This window comes from Argentina silus (genome assembly GCF_951799395.1).
Source record: "Argentina silus genome assembly, chromosome: 1".
In the NCBI taxonomy this organism is placed as follows: domain Eukaryota; kingdom Metazoa; phylum Chordata; class Actinopteri; order Argentiniformes; family Argentinidae; genus Argentina; species Argentina silus.
In genome coordinates, this window is record NC_139655.1 from 16,818,741 (window position 1) to 16,841,030 (window position 22,290).

Genomic DNA, 22,290 nt, shown 5'->3' on the forward strand with positions numbered 1-22,290 from the left:
AAGCTGAACATAAACAATATCTGAAAAGCAGGACACAGGAATCCACTAAAAATTGTCCTTTCTCCATTTTACGCCTTTTCATTCAGCAAGCTGAACTTCAAGGTTTTTCCAAAGCTTAGTCGGCAATAACAGCATAATCCCACACTCCTCCCATTGCTCTAGTATCACCTATTTTTCAATGGTTTCCTTGGTTACTTTACAGCCAATTTATTTTCACTACTCTGAATCGCGGGTGAAACAGCATTATTGCCTCATTATGCTTTGCGCCTGTAGCTAAAAACCTCATCTTTGGCCTTGAGCATCTGCAGGAAAAAAGAAAACCTTGAGATTTTTGAGCCAGTATTGGTGCTTTAAGCTTGTATTACTGATGTGGTTTACAGTGCATCTTCCCATTCACTCCATTCAGTTAGTCTGGTCAATGGCCACAAACACTAGACACGAACAGGCAACACACACAGGCTTTCATACACTTTCAGTGTATTCATTTATTCTGAAGCAAAGAGGGGAAACAGGATAAATATCTAGTGATATACTCACACAAGGCTACTGAAATGCACTCACATTATAAAACATGTTATTTAGAGGAGTAGGCCTATAAAAGTTATCTGTTTGCTAATTGTCCTTACAAAGCGTTTGAGTGGTGAACCTTAAAAAACATTTTGAAACAGCAAGAGGAGGGTGAAAATGATCCCACTACTGTACCCATCCCTGGTGAAAAAGGTGGAGAATGCGGGCGTTCCAGATGTGCGTGTTAACTACGCCCACGCGCAAGGACGTGGGCACGCAACGTCTCATTGAAGGGAAAGCGGAGCAGCAGAGGAGCGAACATGGCGACATCGAACAATCCGCGGAAATTTAGCGAGAAAATAGCTTTACATAATCAGAAGCAGGCAGAGGAGACAGCAGCGTTCGAGGAAGTGATGAAAGATCTAAGCATTACCCGAGCAGCGAGGGTAAGCGTCTCTGTTTTAACCGCATTTGCCGTTTGTTGCCAGCAAGCTGTCAAATATGCAGAAATAATGCGCGTAGCTTGTCCAGAGAGATAAACAATAACAAACAGCCACTCAGTGCCAACAATGAGTCTCGTTCCAAAGGGTAACGAATAGCCTAATGAAGAGATACGTGTACTTATTCTAGAATGGTGAGCTATCACGAGGCTCGCCGTCCTAAAGTTGCACAATACAGCTCTAGTGAAAAGCAAACAGCAATCTAATGGGGCGTGCATGCGTGATTGACAGCACGTATCAAAATAGAGTTGATTTTTTGTGTGCTAGTGCTGAAGACCAGGCAATTTCTGCGCATTATTGCATTGGACAAGCAATGTTTTGCGTCTATGAAATGTAAGAACCTTTGAATGTGAAATAACCTAGGCAGGGAAAGATTTGAGCTTGTGCGTTTATTGTGAAACTGGGCTTTTGTACGCTGTAAATACGATTGACAGCGTCACATGAAAGATGAGACCCCCCCCCCCCAGATTATATGATAAATCGAATACACGCCAGTATTGAGATCGGTATCAATGTCAGTGTCTTTATATGGTTACAGCAATGAAACATTGCAAGGGGATGCTTCATGGACGTTTAGTTGAAGTGCCTTTACAAAATGTGTGTGACAGGGAATTGTCCATCAACGTTGAAGAAATTGGCCTACTATCCTGCTTATATCAATAACATCAGCATTGGGTTGTCTATTTTGTGTAGGTATTATTCATTTATTTTGATGGATGTCATGTCATAAAGGCATACCTGGCAGTAGCAGTTGGGAAGTGACACAAGGGTATTCACTTATTTCACATACTCAAGTGTCTGCACTTCATGGATTGCTTGTGGCCCAAATATGGAGAAAAAACAAGTAGCATATCAACTTAATTGATAAAGTTGACCTGTATATCCCCATTTGTTCAGTTTCAGTTTTCACAATGCACTCTTGAGGCCCTTTCACATCAGATTGCTTGTAGATTGCTTGCGTTCGTTCCTGCAATTGCTGAATTTATTATTATTATGCTGTTATTCACAGGTCTCCAGATTTACAGAAATAGCCCTGTAGTTGGAGATTCACCTGTCTTCTCTAGACTATCTGGGTATGGTAGTATTTACAAAACACAAGATTGACTGCTTGCTCTCTGATCCCAAAAGTATAATGTATAATCCTTTGTCAACACAATTAAGGTACATAGGTAGATCTAGACCTATTCAGAATTGACTCTCGATATTGAAATTAGTGTCCTGTTAAAATACCCTGCTGATAGCCCAGTCTAGGCTTAGCTTGTTATGATTAGAATTCATTCTCTGCTTTAGTCAATGGTGGATTACCATTAGCATGAGAAATTGGAATGGCCATGGTCTGCATACAGATAAAGAAGTTCAGAGCTATTTGTCAAAACAATTAATATTGTTTACATTAACTATAATAATAGGCATGCCTTAAGGGATCTTCCTGCCCTAAAAATGGTTACCATTGTCTCATAATGTCTAATGTAATTACCCTGTTTCTCTAGTGCAATTGGACAGTAGAAAACTTCCTGTAATATGTGTGGCCTCCACCTGAAATCCCAACCAATCACAAGTTATCTTTGTAAGTTTGTATTGACAACAGGAGAACTGTTGAACTTACAAGGGTGTGACCAGGACAATTTGTGTGTATGGCTGTTAATATCCTGATAATTATTCTATTGTAATTAAGTAGGCCTAGATGTGGCCCCATTCAGTGACACAATTAGTTGAAAGGTGTGTAAATGTAATTTTCATTTAATTTAACTTTTACACTTTGTCAAACAATTAAAGTATTGTGAATCTTTCCATCCAGAACAGCCAGTTTTGTGCTATTTTTTATTTGATTGCTTTTTCAGTATTTCATACTGTACCTCATGTAATCTTTATCTTTATTCTGTGCTATTTGTTTTGTCTGATCATACCCCTTTATACAGTTACAGTTGCAGAAGACCCAGTATTTACAATTGGGACAAAACCGTGGGCAATACTATGGTGGATCATTGCCAAATGTCAACCAGATTGGAAACTGCACCATTGACCTACCCTTTCAGGTAAATGCTGTTTTTTGGACTCTGTTTGGCACTCATGGGGTCTTACCATAATATTTTAAATAACCATTTTAAATTCTTAAGGTTTAAGGTTAACTATTCTGTGCAGACTCCCTTTGAAAGTTCAGGGCTTGACACAAGCAGAACAACCCGGCACCACGGGCTGGTGGACAGAGTTTACAGGGACAGAAACCGCATCACTTCCCCGCATCGAAGACCCCTGTCTGTGGACAAACATGGCCGCCAGATATCCTTTCCTACCGGTTTGCACAGCACTTAAGTAGCTTTTCTTCATTTGATGACTAGCTTTACTTAATTTGATGCCAACAGTGAATGCTTTATTTTACCATCTGCTATTACCTGGAATTTTGTATAGGCTATGTGACAGTGGTAATTACATAATAATTAAAGTACTTACATTATTAAATTATGTTTTCTTTGGGATACATTAAAACCATAAACTATCAACAGTACCAAACAGCACTGTAGTAACATGCACTGCAGTTTCTCACATCCATTGACTTCAGTTATGAAATGCATGCTACAGGTTTTTCCCTCCTTAATGTTGGCCCTCACATTGATAGCTGTCCATATGGCTCAGTGTATCTGTCACCCCCACCTGATACCAGTTGGAGGAGGTAAGAAAACCCAGCTCTACTGTTGTCAAAAGTATATTTTGATGAATAGGTTTATACTTTGCAGAAGCAAGTTAAGAACAGAGGAATGGATGAATTTTGTTTTTGTTATCATTGGTGATACATCTGGTCACCCCACTGAATGCATTGAGTCTATTTTTCCTTATGCTTTAGGACTAACTCAGACTCAGCACTCCATCAGAGCACTTTGAACCCCAACCTACAAGACGCATTCGCTGGAGGGTCACAGGAACTGCAGCCTAAACAAGGTTCAGTTGATACGAATTTGATACCTGTTTACGATTTATTTCCTTTCCGTGCTCCATTACAGCAAGGATTGAGTAGTCATTACAGGGTGCAATTGCAGGGTACATTTCTTGCACATACAAGACCCCCTCCAGAGGGGTGAAAACTGTTTTTTGTCACGTGGTATACCTGGCAACCTGTACGTTTCAGGTGAGAGTTGGCTCTGTGGTTACTAGACTCCACACAAATGAATATGCAAGACCGTGGGGGTAACGTTAGATCTTTTGTTTTGCAACAACCCCCCCATCCCTGGTCAGTGAAACAATGGTAAACAGTGACTAGTGGCACCCTGTCCTAACGGACAGTAAAAAAAAAAAATCATTGGATCTGTTTCCTTTGACTCAATTCTTATTCATTCTTATCTTATTCACTACAATGGCAATTGGACATATGGGACTATGGTAATTTCAACTAATTGTGAACATGTAACTCATTTGTGTGATTTCTCTCTCTTTCTCTCTCTCTTTCTTCTTCTTCTCCTCCTCCTCTCCAGTGCTCCTGCTAACTGTACCAGGGTCAGAAGAAACCAAATCAAATATGGACAAAGATGAACAAGAACAGATCTGGGACGGCAAAAAGGTGAAGTACGGTCCTATTAGAGGCTGCACCTCCAATGCATTGTTATGCACCCATCTGTTCTAATTGTATCATCATTTCTATATTGCCTCAGAGTGTTCCATCTAGGTCCAAGCCCTGCAAAGTGCCTGGGATCAAGTGAGTAGACTGTGACATCTAATCTCCTCTGCTTCACTAGAACTTTGTTCGAGAGTCTAATTTTGATACATTTGATACAACATTTGGCCAATTACAACAGTTGACAGATTATGGATGCCTTAGTGATGTGCTACTGTATTTCAATTTGGTGAGGAAGAACAAATAACCCGCTAGACAGCTTAGATTTTGGAATGTCTCAGATTTGTGTGCATATGCTCTCTAATCGATTAGTAGAGCTTAGTCATGAAGGCTACCTTTTTTGCCCACCTTCTCCTTTTCTGTTTGCAGCATATTCCCTTCCCCAGACCAGGAGCTGACTGCTTCCCTGATCCCAGGGGCCCACAACACAGGTGGCTCGCTGCCTGACCTGACCAACATCCAGTTCCCCCCTCCGCTGCCCACCCCCCTGGACCCTGAGGACACAGCCTCCACCCTCAGTGCCTCCAACAGCACAGGCAACCTGGCCACCACCCACACGCACATGGGCCTTAGTTCTGCCAACCAAGGTGACCACTTCCACCCAACCATACCATAGCCATAGATATACAGTTCAGCATATATATATATATATATATATATATATATATATATATATATATAGTTCAGCAAACTCAGATTTTTTGAGATTTTTAATTTGTATGGACAGCCGTGTTGGCTCCAAATGGTCCCAAGACCAAGGTAGGATTTGTTATTTTTTATATTATTTTTTTGCCAACATACATTTGCCAGTTTCAAATTATATATCTTTGGCTGAACATTGTGGTGACGTTAAGTGGTTAAACTTATTTGATCTATGTACAGGCCCAATTAGTGGAATCCTAAACTTTTTATCAATCTTCCCATGAAACAGTGGAACTGAACTGAACTGCTTGGGAGATTTAAAGGAGATCTTTGCTGTTTTGGGTGCCTGTAGGAGTGACCACCTCACAGCCCACAGTAACCATGAACATGCAGCCCATGCAGGACAACATTGTCCCCCTCATCCTCAATGCAGACTCCCACCACCAACACCAGCCCCTACAGCAGCTCTCCCCAACCCTGTCGCCACCCCTCAACCTTGCCCAGGTAATGCATATGGTACGCTTTTATTCTAGCAGTATGTGAGCGTCCCATTTCTGAAGATTTGACCTACAGTAATTATGAAGTATTATTAAGTATTATGCAGTGGTTTGCCCTCCCTGTTTGATTGTACTTAATGACTAGTATGTGAGTCCACAAAACACACAATATAAAACAATCATACACACAGAATGAAACCACACATATAGACAGGTTGGTAACTGTTACTGATTGTATTGATTAGTTATCTCTGTCTCAGGAGGTGACCATAGACGCCATGATGCTGGAGCAGCAGCTCTCCCAGTACGCATTCTTCAGCCAGCCCTCTTCCCAGACACAGACCCAGGTGGTCAGTGGCCTACAGCAGCAGACAGCTCCAGGCCTGGCCAGGCTGGTCCAGCTCCCGTCCCCACCCAACACCACCTCCACACTGGCCCAAACCTCCCCCGGCAGCCAGACACAGACCTCCGTGGGCATGGACATGAATTCGGTGAGCTCACCTTCTTGAAACCTCCCGTACTCAGACATCTCTCTAGCCATGCACAATATCATGCAGCCCAGTGCAAGCCCAGTAGATGGTAGATGAAGTGCTGTTGTTTCAGTGCTAGGTTAGATGAACTTCTTCAAGTACAGTCATGAGAAAAAGTTAGGACACCCCCCAAAATATTAAGTTATTCTCTTAAAAATATGGACATATCAATATGTTATCTTCTTTCTAACAATGTCTATAGATAAAGGGGATGTAATTGAACAAAAAACTATGAAAATGTAACTTTGTAATCATTTATTTAACGAAAAATTAACAATAATGCCAATTCCTACTGAGGAAAAAGTTAGGACACCCTATGCCCTAATAGCTAGTATTGCCCCCCTTGGCTGAAATAACCTCAATTAGACGTTTCTTATAACTGTCGACAGGTCTCTGACATCAATTGGGAGAAAGTTTTTCCCACTCCTCCTTGCAGAATTCTTTCAGCTGTGTGATGTTCGAGGGGTGTCTTGCATGCACAGCCAGTTTCAAATCAATCCACAGCATCTCAATAAGATTAAGATCCGGGCTTTGACTTGACCATTCCAGAACTCTCAATTTATTTTTCTTGAGTCATTCCTTGGTAGATTTACTGGAATGTTTTGGGTCATTGTCATGTTGCATGGTCCACATCTGCTTCAGCTTCAACTTTCGAACAGATGGTCTCACATTTTCCTCAAGCACCCTCTGATACAATACAAAATTCATAGTGGATTCTATGATGGTGAGCTAACCAGGCCCTGCTGCAGAAAAGCAGCCCCAAACCATGACATTTCCACCCCCATGCTTCACAGTTGGTATGAGGTTCTTGTTCTCAAATGCTGTCTTGGTTTTGCGCCAAACATGTCTACTCTTACTGTGCCCAAATAGTTCAACTTTGGATTCATCTGTCCAAAGCACATTGTTCCAGAAGTTCTGGTCTTTCTCTAGGTGTTCTCTGGCAAACTTTAGTCTTGCCCTGATGTTTTTTTTTGACAGCAGGGGTTTCCTCCTTGCACACCTCCCATGTAATGCAAACTTGTTCAGTCTCTTTCTTATGGTGGATGCATGTACTTTGACATCAATTGTGGCAAGAGATACCTGTAGGTCTCGTGATGACATTCTGGGATTGTTGGAGACTTCTTTAAGCATCTTTCGGTCAGCTCTTAGGCTGAACTTGCTTGGGCGGCCTGACCTGGCCATGTTGGTGGTGGTTTTAAATGTTCTCCACTTGTAAATTATTTTCCAGACAGTGGAATGGCCAATTTCGAATAGTTTGGAGATCTTTTTATATCCCTTCCCAGACTCATATGCATCTACAATTTTTCTTCTGAAGGCCTCAGAGAGCTCTTTTGATCTCGCCATGGTGATGCAACTCACTTCAACAATCAAGAGCAAACCAAACTAAATATCTGAGGTTTAAATAGGACAGGCTCCTCCAAAATCCTCTGTAACGATGTTCTAATCATTTGCACCTGATGTGGTGCTCTTTATTATAATTTTAGGCATTTTAAGTGGAACTAAATGTAGGGGTGTCCTAACTTTTTCCTCACAAGAAGATTGCATTTCTATTAATTACATTTTACCAATAATTTTTTAAATAATTTGTTTCAGTTGTATTTGTTTAGTTATATTACCTAAATGTTTCAATATTGTTCAAATGAATATCAAATGTCCATATGTTTGAATATGTTGAAGAAGACAAAGGTTTTCATAGGGTGTCCTAATTTTTTCTCATGACTGTATACTGTATGTTGTTTTTTGCTGCAGGAATATAGATTTGTGAGGTTGCAACTCTGTGAAATCAAACAGGTGTAGTGGACTCAGATGCACTTAAAAAAACATGATGGACAAAGAAAACAATGAAGGGGTTATATCAGAGGCGCTTGAGGGAAAAAAGGAAGATGATACACAAAAATGAATTATGAAGATAATGACTGAGAAGGCATTTCTTTTGAGTGCCTTTCACCTTTTGCATACCTGAATACCTGAGAACTTATGAAGTGACGCTCCTTTGGAACAGCATGTGAGGATTTTTGATTATATTTTGTCATCACACACTAATGATTCGTATTGCAGCAGCCAGCTGTATGTGGCCTAATCCCCATAAGATCCTAACAGGAATAGTGCAGGCCTATTGACCATACCTATCTGTAGCACAATGTTGGCCTATATTAGTGCATTACCTGCGCACATGAAGGTCAACAGCTTTATCTTTTGCTACTAATATTTTGATATCTTATCTGTCAATTGATTACAATTGCAGCTAGTAAGTTCTTGGTCCATACAGATAATGCGAGAACTACTACCACTGTTGATTCACTTTTAGATAATGGAGCTACTCACTAGTGTATGCAGTATTAGGCCTACATGGTGCTGGTCCTGTTTATCTTCCATGCCAGCTGATCTATCTACAATTACGCTTACTGTTGAAGTTGATTTGGTAATGCTCTGGAATTCAGAATATACAGTATGCTAAATATGGCTTTGCTTAGCATTTATGACTACTCTCTTATTAAACATCTCTTTTATGTTGTGCCCCAGACAAACCTGTTTTACAGGCAGATATTGGGTTCTCCATTTAATTTGGATTGACTCGTATAGATAGTTTGTTGATAATTTGATCATCAACTGCAACTCTGTTGACATGCAACAATTTACTGGGGTTAGGCTGAGGGTTATGGATAGGTTTAGGGTTAGTTTTGGGGGGTTTTTACCTGCAAATGAGTTGCCTAAAACTATTGCTGAAGTAACAGATGTTATTGCTTTAATTCACTACATAATTTATTCATTTATTCATTAATACAATTTATTATTCATATACCCTTAGCTGGGGTAGATAAAAGGTGATGCTGAACGTTTCTATCAACAATGTGTTGTATGGTATATTACGCTAGGTATTGGGGATTGAGTATTAACATTCATATATGGGTCTTGTGGAAGTTTGTCAGTAGACTGTTGTTTCGAGGTGAGAGCTACTGTAGTGTAAACCTGAGTGACTTGTATAACAGCTGGATTTGATGATCACTGAAGCCAGAGAGCCAACAAGTTTCTTGAGTCATTTGATCGTAGTGTTAATTGTGATCACTTTGCACAGTTAAGAAAATCACCCCTTTCAAAAGGCCGTAATAATTTCAAGTCAACATACAACAACAACTTTGGCACTGCAAAAGACATTAGCCCCATTCCTTGTGTGTTCCTCCCCATAGCCAGCTAGACACACACCATATAGCTGCTCAGAGGACCCTTAAGGGACTCCTCCAGTGAGTCTAACCCAAGTATTATCCTGTATCAGGCCTCTTCCCTCCAACAGTACCGCAGTAGGGCTGAGTCCTCGGCCAATCAGTCTCCAACCTCTCCAGTCTCCAATCAAGGCTTCTCTCCTGGAGGCTCGCCTCAAGTAAGGGCGTGTGACCAAACTTGCCGAATGTGTATACTGTTACTCCATCGTAGTTCTGTTTTGTTGCCGAATGGGCCCCTGGCTGCCCCTCTCGGCTGCTCTTGTGTCACAAACAACCCCACCCCCCCACCCCCTCCCATCGTTGTGTCACTGGACCCCCCATGCTGCTTCTGTATCTGCATCCCACATCGCCTCGTACCGTAGTCTCTCTCCTATTGCTTCATTTGTAATGTTTAGCTATTAAGGGTGGTAAAGCAAATTGAGTGATCGAGCATCATATGTCTGTTCAGATTCTTACACAAGCCTCTGTAAGCTAGGGGTTTCTAAGTTGTAAGTTCAATAAGTATCTGTATACAAACCTTGCACAAGCCCTTACTTGTTTGGAGAGTCAGAAAAGCTTTCACTCAGTACTTACTTGTATTGTGTGTGTGTGTGTGTGTGTGTGTGTGTGTGTGTGTGTGTGTGTGTGTGTGTGTGTTTGTTTATGCTTCTTCTGTTGGCTTTGCCCAACGACTCTTTGTCTAACCTGGCTCACCTAGAATGTGATACGATATATGCTGCAATTGACAGTCCATGCTCTATTATTATGCTCTCCACTGCAGTGCTTTTGGCTGAGCACAGATAATTTGGTTTTGAACAAAGAGTGGCATAGCAAAGGCTGCCATACTGATTCAGACTGTGAATATGATCCTATTACTTATACATTAAGGGGTCGATGAAAGAGGAAACTTTGTGGGTTTAATAAGGATTTAAAAGTAGAACTTAAAGAGAATTACTGGATGATTTCATGTTTGGGTTATAAGAGCATTAGGCACACAAGGGATTTTATATTATTTCATTTTATTTTCAAATGACTTCAACTACAGTACCTGTGTTATTTCCCATGTAACTCAATTTGTGAATTAACTGGGGCTTCATGACTGAGACATACTGATTGTGACAAACATAACATATTTTTCACAAATAACATAATTTAGCCAATTTAATTCCACATGTAATCGAGGGACGGAATACAAAGGGCGAATTATAAAATGCGTATCCCTGCCTGCAACCAGTTTACAATAATATGTAGCCTAGGCTTTGATCAAACCCCTTCCGTTTGAGTTTGACCAATGTAGGATGGCTCCATGTTATAAATAAAAGGACAATCTTATTTCATCCTTAGAAATTATTTCATAAGTGAGAAAACAATTCCAATGTAATTATTTTATTATCTGAGATGATAGTTTTCATCAACTTCATTCATCTAGGCGGGTGTACAAATTTAGGCAGGTGGTTTCGATAATTCAGATGGGCGGGGGAACAGAACCTCAGACATGATGTTTTAAACCATATTTTTAAGCTATACATTGTTTGTTTACATAGACTTGTTTACAGGTTAAAGCAACCTTATATTTTGGGTTATGACAGTAGGACAGTTGTACAAAGTTCGTTTGGCATATTCTTCAAGAATCAATAGGTAAATATCACGAATTGAAATAATACTTGAACAGCAGAATAAACCCCAAATTGTGCTTAACATCAGAGGAACAAGAGGGAAATGTAATTTATGTGTTTTGAGTCATATTTAAAGGGGAAATCTGAGATTCAAACAACAACAAAGCAGTCACCCTGGGGGATGGGGCTGGAGAAATGCAACCCTCAACTTCATAGACGGATCTATAGATGCAAGGACTGACCATCCATGAGATCAAAATGATAGTTTAACCATGTTTTGAAGCTATACAGTGTTCAACTCCAAACAATGGAGAAAAACAAGTTTATATTTTGCGTTCTGATTGGTTAGTTCAACTGTGTTACCCAATCCCAGATGGCCCCTTTCAAGATTAGGTGAGAATGGATCAGAAGAGGTTGCCATGACTAGATCAACTAATGGACGGGCTTGAGGTTGATGGCTCAGTGAATTAATTGATGGGCTAGAGAAATATGATTCTTGCTCTGTTTGTTCTGTATCATGCTTTATCTCGGCTATGCAAATATTTGTTGGAGGATTGTTGATGTGTGCAGTGGTTTCTGTGTTGCCTAGAGCTCAATGATGGAAAAGAAAAAAAAAATCCTTTGATTTTAGAAATGTCTTATGAATTGTGAAATCATTCAGCGAAAATATTTCAATGCTTCCTCTCTCTTTCTTACATCCTGTTTTACCCCTGTACATCATTTTAGTATTTTTAACAAAAAGAGGTGATATGCTTTTGTTCTAGCACACCTCCATATTGGGCAGTGTTTTTGCGGACTTTTATGACCAGCAGCTCACATCCAGGCAGACCAGTGCTCTCTCCCAACAGGTGAGCAAGGATCATCATTCAACCAATGGTCAGTTTTGTAATCTCATATTCTATCATTTCTAATAAATGTTAAATCAATCAATATCATTAGTTTTATTAGTCAGTCCTTCTGGACTAATCATGGTAACTAATATTAGTTTAGATACTTTGCAATGAACTATACACCTTGAAAATATTTTTGAATCTCCACAGTAGTGTAAGGTGTATCCAATGCTTTAGGCTCTTTGAATTATTGTCCCCCACCGTTGAAATCGGAGAGGGGACTATGATTCGGTCTCTGTCTGTTCGTATGTCACCAGCTTTTTCTCCGACACCACTGGGACAATTTTGATGAAACTGGGGTGAATGATGGGTCTTGCCATACAGATGAGACATGTACGAAATTTCACTAATTGGCCCAATTTTGACGAAACTATGGTGAAAGATGCGTCTTGCCATAGAGATTGTTTAGGAGTTTCCAGGTGACACCGATTCGTCATTAAACACGTCATAATGGGATGCAAAGTGGAGATCTACGAGTGTAGTTAGCGTGGTTAGTTTTGGAGTTGGGAGGCCAGTTGTTGATATTGTGCTCCTAAATTAGGAGTCTGCTGCAAAAAAGAGCATTCCACACAAAATCGGTCATTATCCTGTCCTCTGCTTCCATTCCTCACAGAAAAGATCTTATGATATAGTGCAGAAGAAAATATTGCAAAGCATTGCTCTTAACTCTTATGGTTAGAGTTAGAGTTTTTTTAACATTATGAAGTTGGTTTGGTGTTTCTATAGCTTCAACAGTGTAAAAGCAGAGGGGAGTCTTCAATCTACTAAACGTCAATTAAACCTTATGTCAACAGTAAATGTCATTTCTATACATAAGTTGTTGAAGAAAGAGATAGTTACAGATAGATATGGACAAACAGTAAAATGGTATGAAAATTATTTTGCTTAAGCAAGCCCACTAATTAGAAAGAACAATAGTTGGACTTACTAGCAAGCCAACTAATGCATCATATGAATAACTATAGTTGAACTTGCTGATGCAAACCCTGCTGGAATTCCGGTTAGTTACCCAAAACAACGACAATTGGCCCAGAACTGCGGGAAGTTATGCATTGCACTCCCCTTGCTCTTAGATTATTATATAATAGGTATGATATAAATGCCTGTTTTAATAGTAGAGAAATTAGAACTTTCTTTGCGTTGAGTATCTGCTACCTTTAACATGTGAATCAATGGTAATGTTGATATTTTGTTTTCTCTGGTCCACAGCTGGAGCAGTTCAACATGATGGAAAGCACCATGAGATCTAACACTTTTTATGGCCAGGTCTCCACTCTTAACTACTCCCAAGCAGCAATGATGGGTTTGACGGGTAGTCAAGGCAACCTGCAAGACTCCCAGCAGCTGGGTTACAGTAGCCATGGCAACATCCCCAACATCATTCTCACAGGTGCTGTTCCTACCACACCAGGTGGCTCACTCAAGTCTTTACAAGGCTAGAGGAATAGAGTTCACTGCATACAAAGCCACCTTTGTTTTGTTCTATAGCCTAAATCTTGACTTAATGCACTTCTCTACCTGGTACTGGCAGTTATTGCCTGCATCTTGAGATGTTTAATGATGCTATACTACCTCCATAAGTATTGGAAAGAGGAAGCATTTTGCTTAATTTAATTCTGTACTCCAGCAGTTTGGATTTGAAATCAAACAATTACTATGAGGTTAAAGTAGAGTAGTTAAAGATTCTCAGCTTTAATTCAATCTTTTCTTTTTTCAGATTGGTTTCACCATTTAGAAATTACAACCCTTTTTAAACATAGTAAACATTTTAAACCTATTTGAGGGCCCCAAAAGTATTGGAAAATTGGCTTGACAGGTGTTGCTGGTTAGTCAGATGTGTTCCGTCACATCATTTGTGCAGACATAAGAGAGCTGTCAATGTCTAGTATTGATTCTAGCATTTGCATTTGGAGTCTGCTATTGGTCAAAGAAAGTCAAGGAAGCCATTATGAGGCTGAAATATCAGGTAAAATCAGAAACAGCAAAAACCTTAGACTTGCCAAAATCAACAGTTGGTAACATCATTTAAAAAGAAAGAAATCACTGGTAAGTTCAGCAACCACAAACAGGCTGGTAGGCCAAAGAAGACTTCTACAGTGGATGATCGAAGAATGCTTACCATAATATATATATATATATATATATTTTTAAATAACTGTCCCACATATCAGGAACACTCTCCAGGAGGTAGGCGTGAAGGTGTCAAGAGACTACCATCAACAAAATACGTCACCATCCAAACTACAGAGGCTTCACTGCAAGGTGCAAACAACTAGTTATCCTCAAAAAGGATGGTCAGGTTACAGTTTGCTAAAACGTATCTAAAAAGCCTGCAGAGCTCTGGAAAACGGTATTGTGGACAGATAAGACTAATATTATCATGTACCAGAGAGGAATGTTTGGAGAAAGGATCTGCCCAAGATTTACAGCATACCACCTCATCTGTGAAACATGGTGGAAGGGGTGCTATGGTTTGGGCATGTATAGCTGCCACAAGAACTGGCTAACTTGTCTTAATTGATGATGATGTTACTGCGGACAGTGTACAGAAACATCTTGTCTGCTCGAGTGCAAGCCAATGCTTCCATTTCATTTACATTTATGGCATTTAGCAGACGCTTTTATCCAAAGCATCTTACAACAAATATATTTGTTTAAGTAAGTGAATCATCTATCCATCAGTCATCATAAGATAAAGTAATCAATGCTCAGACCAGGGGCCATAGGCAGTCACAATGCTAGAAGAAGGAAAAATTACCTTTTTTTTTTTCTTTTTTTTTTTTAAACAGGAGAGAAAGTTGTAGTGGGGGTGAAGAGGTCTTTAGGAGGGACCGTTAAGATGTAGCCTGAAGAGATGGGTCTTCAATCTACGGCGGAAGATTGGTAGTGACTCTGCAGTCATGACAGCAGTGGGAAGCTCGTTCCACCAGCGGGGCGCCAGGACAGTGAAAATTCATTGGATGGCGCTTCATCATAGAGTAAGGCAATGACACCCAACAATACTGCCATAGCAACTAGGGAGTTTTTCAGGGCTCCAGATTTAAATCCATGCATTTCATTTGCTGATGATAAGATTTTAGGCAAAAAGACCTCAAAACAAACATCTACTGCAATCACTCTGGTACATGATAATATTCGTCTTATCTGTCCACAATGCCTTTTTCCAGACCTCTGCAGGCTTTTTAAGTGTTTTTTATAGGGGGACTATATATAAAAAGTGTTTTCTAAATGGTGAAACAAATATGTACACAAATACCAAAAGCTGAGAATCTCTACTTTAACCGCATAGCAATTGTTTGATTTCAAATCCAACCTTTTTGAGTATAGAGCCAAAAGAAGAAAAAATGCTTCACTGTCCCATTACTTACGCAGAGCATTGTATCTGGGGTGAATGATGCTACCAACTTGACCTTTTTGCTTTCTCTACCGCTTCATGCTTTAGTGACAGGAGAGTCTCCCCCTAGCTTCTCCAAGGAGCTGACCAGCTCTCTGTCAACTGATGTCAGCTTTGACACAGACTCTCAGTTCCCATTGGATGAGCTGAAGATAGACCCGCTGACGCTGGATGGGCTGCACATGCTCAATGACCCTGACATGGTCCTCACCGACCCCGCTACAGAGGACGCATTTCGAATGGACCGGCTGTAGCGCCACCAATGTGACTATGTTAGAGAAACCCAGGCCTGAGGGGTTTAAGGCTTGTGTCCGAAGGGGAGAACACTATTTTTGGGGGTGGCCAAGGCCCCAGCTGTGCAAAGTATTCATCCCACACTCCCATCTCCCTCACCAGCTGCCCTTTCAAAGAGCTACAGAAAGATATGCTAAGAAAAGGAGTTGGTCCAGAGATGGTTGCCACCATTTGCTTTCTCTCTTCAGAAAGGGAGAGATAGCATCTTTGTCATATCTGGTGGAATTCAGCTTAGGGTCTTACGACCAGTCTGTGCTAACCATACATCCTGTGTCTGTTTTGATTTGTATTGTTTTGTTTTTTAACATGTGAACCTCCCTACTGGCCTTGTTTTGGATGCTTTGGATTTTGTAAAGATGAAAATGTGTAGAGGCGCCAACACTACATGGGTCTGGCCAGCTATTTAAATATGTTTACTGATTGAAACCATGTCTGCAGTGCAAACTGTTTACTTTCATCCTGCCAACCATAATAGATTAGCATCACCACCTGTGTCATGTAATTACCATTTTGCTTTTGTGTGACCACAAAGCCCTCTTCCTGCCAATCACATTCTCACCAATGCTGTTAACTGCTCTGTTATTCACTCACCCTAGTCATGTTTATAGTTGCTTGGTTTTAGTTTGTAGTGCTAAGCCTCCGTTTTAGTTTATAGTTTGTCAGGACAGACCAACTTGCTGTCTAACACACCTCATAATTTCTGTTGTTTTTTCTACATTTGGATCATGACTAACAACTATGTTTCTAGACCGTAAAAAATGCCTCATAGTGTCACTTTGCCATGGCATCAGCCACACCTTTATGCATGAAATCACATTTCAGCTGTACTATGCCACTTTTGGTAGCTGGTTTTTGGTGCAAACCAGATCAAAATGAAATCTGAACGAATCACTGTGATACCGGTTTCTGCCTTACATGACTGACATTCAGTTTTCAAACAAAGGTTACATGATATTGGAACTTATCATCTTAAACTGGTCTGTTCAAAAACATTGCTGTTCAAAAAGTTATTGCGCAACTTAAGCAGTGAAGTGCAAACCTTTATAAAGAATCACTCATTCTACTGTTATGATGCCTTGGCTTAACTCACCTTCATTGGCACTATAGTAACAATATATTCATACAAAGGGGAGGTTACTCTTTATATTGTCTATATTATATTGTTACCCCCAAAATCATGTTTATATTTATATTAACACATTTTGTGGTACTTTGCAATGTCAGTCGGATTGAAATGAAAAAGAAAACTGCTTAAATATCACAGCACATATACATATACATATACATACATACATACATACATATATATATATATATATATATATATATATATATATATGCCATTTAACAGACGTTTTTATCCAAAGCGACCTACAGTATCGTAAGTACATCAATGTTTTGTGTATATGGCCACAACAGGAGTTTAACCCACAACCTTAGCGTTGCTAGTGCCATGCTTTACCAACTGAGCCCCACAGGACCAGTTCTGATGCTCTTGTGCTGTAGTTGTACTGTCAGTTGTGAATGAGATGTTTTGGTCTATATATATGAATTTTATTGGATTTTGCTTAAAGGGATAGTTCACTATTTTACACCTTATAGTCAGATGGTTCCCTACCTTGAGTAGTAATCGATGGGCCAGGAGAAACTCTTATCCGTGGTTCAGAGTTGTTTAAATAGCCATTACTAACTAAAGCTAACTTTAGCAACTGCTAACAAAAGAACAATGGGAGTGGTAGGGGAACAAAAATAAAGTTCAACATTTGTGGACAAATCACCTCAAAGTAACTTCCAACCAAGTCAAGAGTTCATTCGAGGTGATTTGGCCACAATGTCACATTGTTCTTTTGTTAGCGGAGGCTAAAGTTATCTGAAGTTAGTAATGGCTATTTAAACAACTCCATAGATTGCAGTTTCTCCTGGCCGATAGATTACTTTCAAGGTAAGAAACTATCTGACTACAAGTTGTAAAATAGTCAACTATCCCTTTAAGGATATCTATGCAAAACTAATTATATTAATTTGAGCAGTTACAGTATTAGTATTTCATCAATATGAGTACCTAAACTACATATTACGATAAGATGACTTTAGACTTGTACAGCGCCATTAAGAAAAAATATGTATTTTGGCATGTTTCATATACCTCTTTGATTTACAGTTAGGCTTTACACTTCACAAAGGAGAATGCACATTATATATTCTGCATGTTTGCTTTGGCAGAACCTGTAAACAACATGACAAATAGAAATTTGAGGATTATAAATCTGTATATGTTAAAAAATTCACCCTCTTTATCAGAACAGCATTGCTGCAACCAGAATGTATTTCATCACATTCATAGAGTGTTATCATCATCTTGACATCTTCATGGGAGCTAATTTCACAACTTTACCCCATAGTTGTTTTCAGTTCAAAATCAAAAGACATGACTTATGATTTTGAGCTTGTTCGGTACTATCTATCTCCCTGGCAGTAGGCGTGCGTGCGTGCGTGCGTGACGCAGCCTAAGCTTTTCCCCTCCTTGCCATTGTTCTCCATCAGTTTGTTCTTCATCTCTGTAGGTAGTCTTTTCTGGCTTTATACATGGTTGCATCCATCTCTGATATACTGTCAAGTGAGCTTGCTTTTTTGTTAGTGATTCCCTTGGATGCACCAATGACATTATCCCACATTTTACTTTGCACTTTACATGCAACTTATGTGCAGCCGACTGTTATGTGCACTGGACCTGTTTCCCCCCCTGTATTTTGTCAAACTTGCCTTGTTTAAAAAAAAAAAAAAAAAGAAAAAAAGAATAATAATATTTTTTTTAAAGTATATGTGTATAGTCTATTTAAGAGGTCATTTTTACTTAATCAGCAAGAATGTTTTGTTAGGTGTCTAATATTGTAATTTAATTATTTACATTTTTCAAAATGCTCCAATTTTGGAAGCTGATATCCACTTTGTATTTTTGGATACAAGTTAAGGAGATTTTTCTCTGCACAACAAATTTGCTGGTCATGCTCCTGTCATACTGCTTTTTATGCCAATGTCAATACATGTGGCATGAAAGCATACAGTATATGTTAACATGAACACAGTTGTTGAATGGCTACAAATTGAAATCTATTGAAGTCATGTCGTTAGGCGTTGATAGAGGGCTGTTTTTGCACATAATCGCAAGGGAGCAAATCTTTATACTTTTTGAGGTAAATCCTACTGTATAACATGTTCTTTCTGAGATTGTCCTTAAGATGTACAGGAGTATGAACAGCCCTGTTGTACAAAGAGACACTGTAAACAGCCCCCCACTATTAAGTATATAATGTGCACTATTCAACCGTGTCATTCACAAGTTACAGAACCTTTTGCATACATTCACTCTGAAGAATTACCACTAGTTGTGTGATTATGTTGGAATGTTGCTTGTGGAAAGAAGTATGAAAGGTTCCCTTTCAAAATACTGATTGTTTCTTACTTTTCTTTGTTTTGTTTTAGTGCAGAGACATTTTTATTTTGGCTTGTTTTTTTTATGTCTTATGTATGTTTTCTTTCAAACACAATATCATGAAAACATATTATATCCTTTTTGGTCAATTGTCTTTGTCTTTATTTAAAGGGTGGAAATCACTTCATAAACAAGTAAACTGAAATGCTAAAGCAACCCAAAAGCAACAGAAATATGTTTTATCTTCCATTCATGCACATGTAGATGCAATTCTTTGGTATGTAATTATACATTTGTACTTGTATGTGCTAGATTCCCACGTAATTGTAACATATTTGCAGAGTGTACACTAGCTGTTTATATTGCTTTTTGGTAGAAATAATGTTTTTTGTGCTCTATATGATGTCAAAAGTGAAAATTGTTATTACATGCACTCAAAATGTATGTGCTGCAATATGTCATTGTGGCTCTGTTATTCTGTTGTGTCTTTCTGTCTTTATGCTAGTATTGGTTAACCTAAAGATTATGCAGTGATTCTAACTATAATGCTTAATTGCAGATGTTTTTTTGTGTGTGTGTGATCTATTGTAACTGCCACCATTCATGCATCAATATTCAGGTGTCTACAGATAGTTCCCCAAATGTTTACAGACAACAGTTTGCAAAGAATGGAACAAGTTACAAACATGTTTTATGACTGTCAAACACTTTAATATAAAGTTTAAAGTTGAAACATAACTAATCATGGGTAGTTAATTATAAACTACATATGAACTGGTGATGAAGGACTGTTTTATGTTCTCTTGACTTATTATTAATTTTAATACAATACAATGCAGTTATACAAAAAAAAAATGTTGTGTCAAAATGGAAATGGCAAAAACACTATCACACTACAAGAGGTTCTCTTATTGTCATGGATGTCCAGACCTCCAAGTTCTAACATGTATAGCCCAGTTTCTATCAGCTATGGCCAGCTCCCTTACTTCATGAAAGCAACCATGTAGCTCCCCAGTGGTGATACAGATAGGCATCCAGGCTATATTGCAGAAAATAATAGGGCAAACAACACTATTTGCCAGTTATTTCAAGATATAGATAGATATATAGATTTATAGAGTTATATATGCTATATACTATATCGTGTATGCAGTTGTACAGTATGCTCCCCCTCACAGAGAGTGTAAGTGATTGCTGTTCACTGCTGCTGTTAAATTCATTCTTCTACATGGAATAAAATAAGTCACACTTTCTCATTGGCCATAGGCCACTTGTAGAGTCAGGAATGAAACTTGGTATTTAACTTTTTTTTATTGCATTTCTATATTTAGATTAATGTAGGAACCTGTTTTTTTCTCTTGTAGTTCCATCCCCAAGCACCAAGAGGGCCACATAGTTCCCCCTCATGTTGAGTTGCAGTTACAAGTTGCAATACAAGTTGCAGACCCATAATGTTTACAATATTAACCAGAATACATATAAACTTCTCTTTTAACAATGTTCATAGGATGATTCCAACCATATAAGCACATTTAAAGTAAAAAGAGTGAAAACATGCAGTTCCACCTTGAGGATAAGCTTCGAATTACATGTTTATAATGTGAGAGGTCAGGTGGTCAAGAATTTCTCTAGTCCTTAATTATGAGCACCATTTATTTTTATTTTTGCTTGCAGTGGGTGAATAATTTTAAATAAGCCAAAGTTCATAAGTCGTCCCTTTAACTCTTATCAAATGTACATGTAGTGCACAATGAGAGCGCTTTGTTAATACGTGTACTGACTGTAAATGTATTTCTGTCAAAGGTTATTGTTGGAACACTAATTTACCCAAGTTTCGTTCAATGAATTTGTTTACATTTAGAACAATATGTATGATGAAAATATAATCTGCTTTATATTAACATTAATTTGTTGCTGCATAATCTAGCGCTTAAGACCAGACAGACAATTTCTGTTTGATACATGGGGTATCTCTTTCTGCATGGTTCTGAATTTAAAAAAAAACAAAAAAAAAACAACAACATTCGACTCAAAAAGGCTTGGCGTAATGTTTTGCTTTAGCTTTGACTAGGTTACCTTAAATGTGTGCACACAGTGAGTATCTTTTGTAACGAGAAGTTCTAGAACTCAAGTCATCTCCTACAGGAGAAATAACGATAAGAAAAGATATATATTTATAAAAGATAGATATTTATCTAAAAATTAAACTTAAACAGACAGAAACTAATGGAAGTCATTGAGTTATCACACACAAATTAAAACTGCAAACCCTTATATGTTTAATGAGGATGGCCCACTGATGTTTCAGTCCTCATACAATGGCAGCTAAGTTGTATTATATCGTATGTTGTTTCTGAGTATTATTACTGAAACGTTGCACATGCATTCGACTGCAATGTCTGGATACTACACCTACCCAGTACTCACAGCAACAGGACACAGTTATGCTCACCAAATATGCAAAATCTAGCAGCAGCACAGTTTGGCAATCCTGTATTCTTGTTGAGCTGACCTTTTAAAAATGAATGGATTAAATATATATATATATATAAACATTTAAAGAAATATAGATATACATATACATAGATATATAGATAAAAAGAATATAGAGAAAACAGTCCCAAAAAATCTAATTGGGCTGTATATGTGTGCTACTGAGAAAGGATATTCAGCTTCGTACCTAATGCATTTTTCTTGTGTGAAAGCTTCTGTCTTTGTATCTTTGCATTACTGTTTGTATATTAAATGAGATTAAATAAAAATGTAAGTAAGCAAATCAATTGTTGGTCAACATTATAGTTTAGTATTGCTGTGCAATGTCGCCATCTGCTGAAGAGAATTAGGTAGGCCCATAGCACCATTTTCATAGCAAGTTGTTTCAAACATATTGTCACTAAAACGTTTATGTATTTTCATATCAACGAACACACTTTCATATTTCTCTTGGTTATTATCAGTTTTGTAGAGAGAATGACTGCATTTAGCTCCCCCTTATTGATTTAGTGTAAATGCATCCTTTACCCAAAGTTTCACAATGGAAATCACCTTATTCACCTGCTCCTATTTTCTGTATAGCCGCCCATTTACACACAACATAGGGTGGACATTTCAGCAATATAGTAGTTTGGTGGAAACTGCAGGTGTGTGTGTAGGCGGGGGCACCAGGTATGTGTTGGCTGT

General features: G+C 38.7%; 1 protein-coding gene across 1 annotated transcript; it reads left to right on the forward strand.

The window, feature by feature from the left end:
- Positions 1–818: 818 nt before the first annotated feature.
- Positions 819–21,826, forward strand: crtc1a (CREB regulated transcription coactivator 1a). The gene is made up of 14 exons (XM_083668755.1): positions 819–953; positions 2,927–3,043; positions 3,150–3,295; positions 3,625–3,678; positions 3,850–3,944; positions 4,475–4,560; positions 4,652–4,695; positions 4,984–5,201; positions 5,609–5,760; positions 6,014–6,244; positions 9,558–9,662; positions 11,864–11,947; positions 13,199–13,379; positions 15,432–21,826. The coding sequence occupies exons 1-14, from the start codon at positions 828–830 to the stop codon at positions 15,635–15,637; spliced, it is 1,845 nt and encodes a 614-aa protein (XP_083524881.1). The 5' UTR covers positions 819–827; the 3' UTR covers positions 15,638–21,826.
- Positions 21,827–22,290: the final 464 nt, after the last annotated feature.

Excerpts from the sequence above, each read along its gene's own strand:
- crtc1a (XM_083668755.1), top strand. The coding sequence starts at position 828 with ATGGCGACATCGAACAATCCGCGGAAATTTAGCGAGAAAATAGCTTTA. Across the intron at positions 3,044-3,149 it reads CCATTGACCTACCCTTTCAG|ACTCCCTTTGAAAGTTCAGG; the intron begins GTAAATGCTGTT and ends TATTCTGTGCAG. Across the intron at positions 13,380-15,431 it reads CCCCAACATCATTCTCACAG|TGACAGGAGAGTCTCCCCCT; the intron begins GTGCTGTTCCTA and ends TTCATGCTTTAG.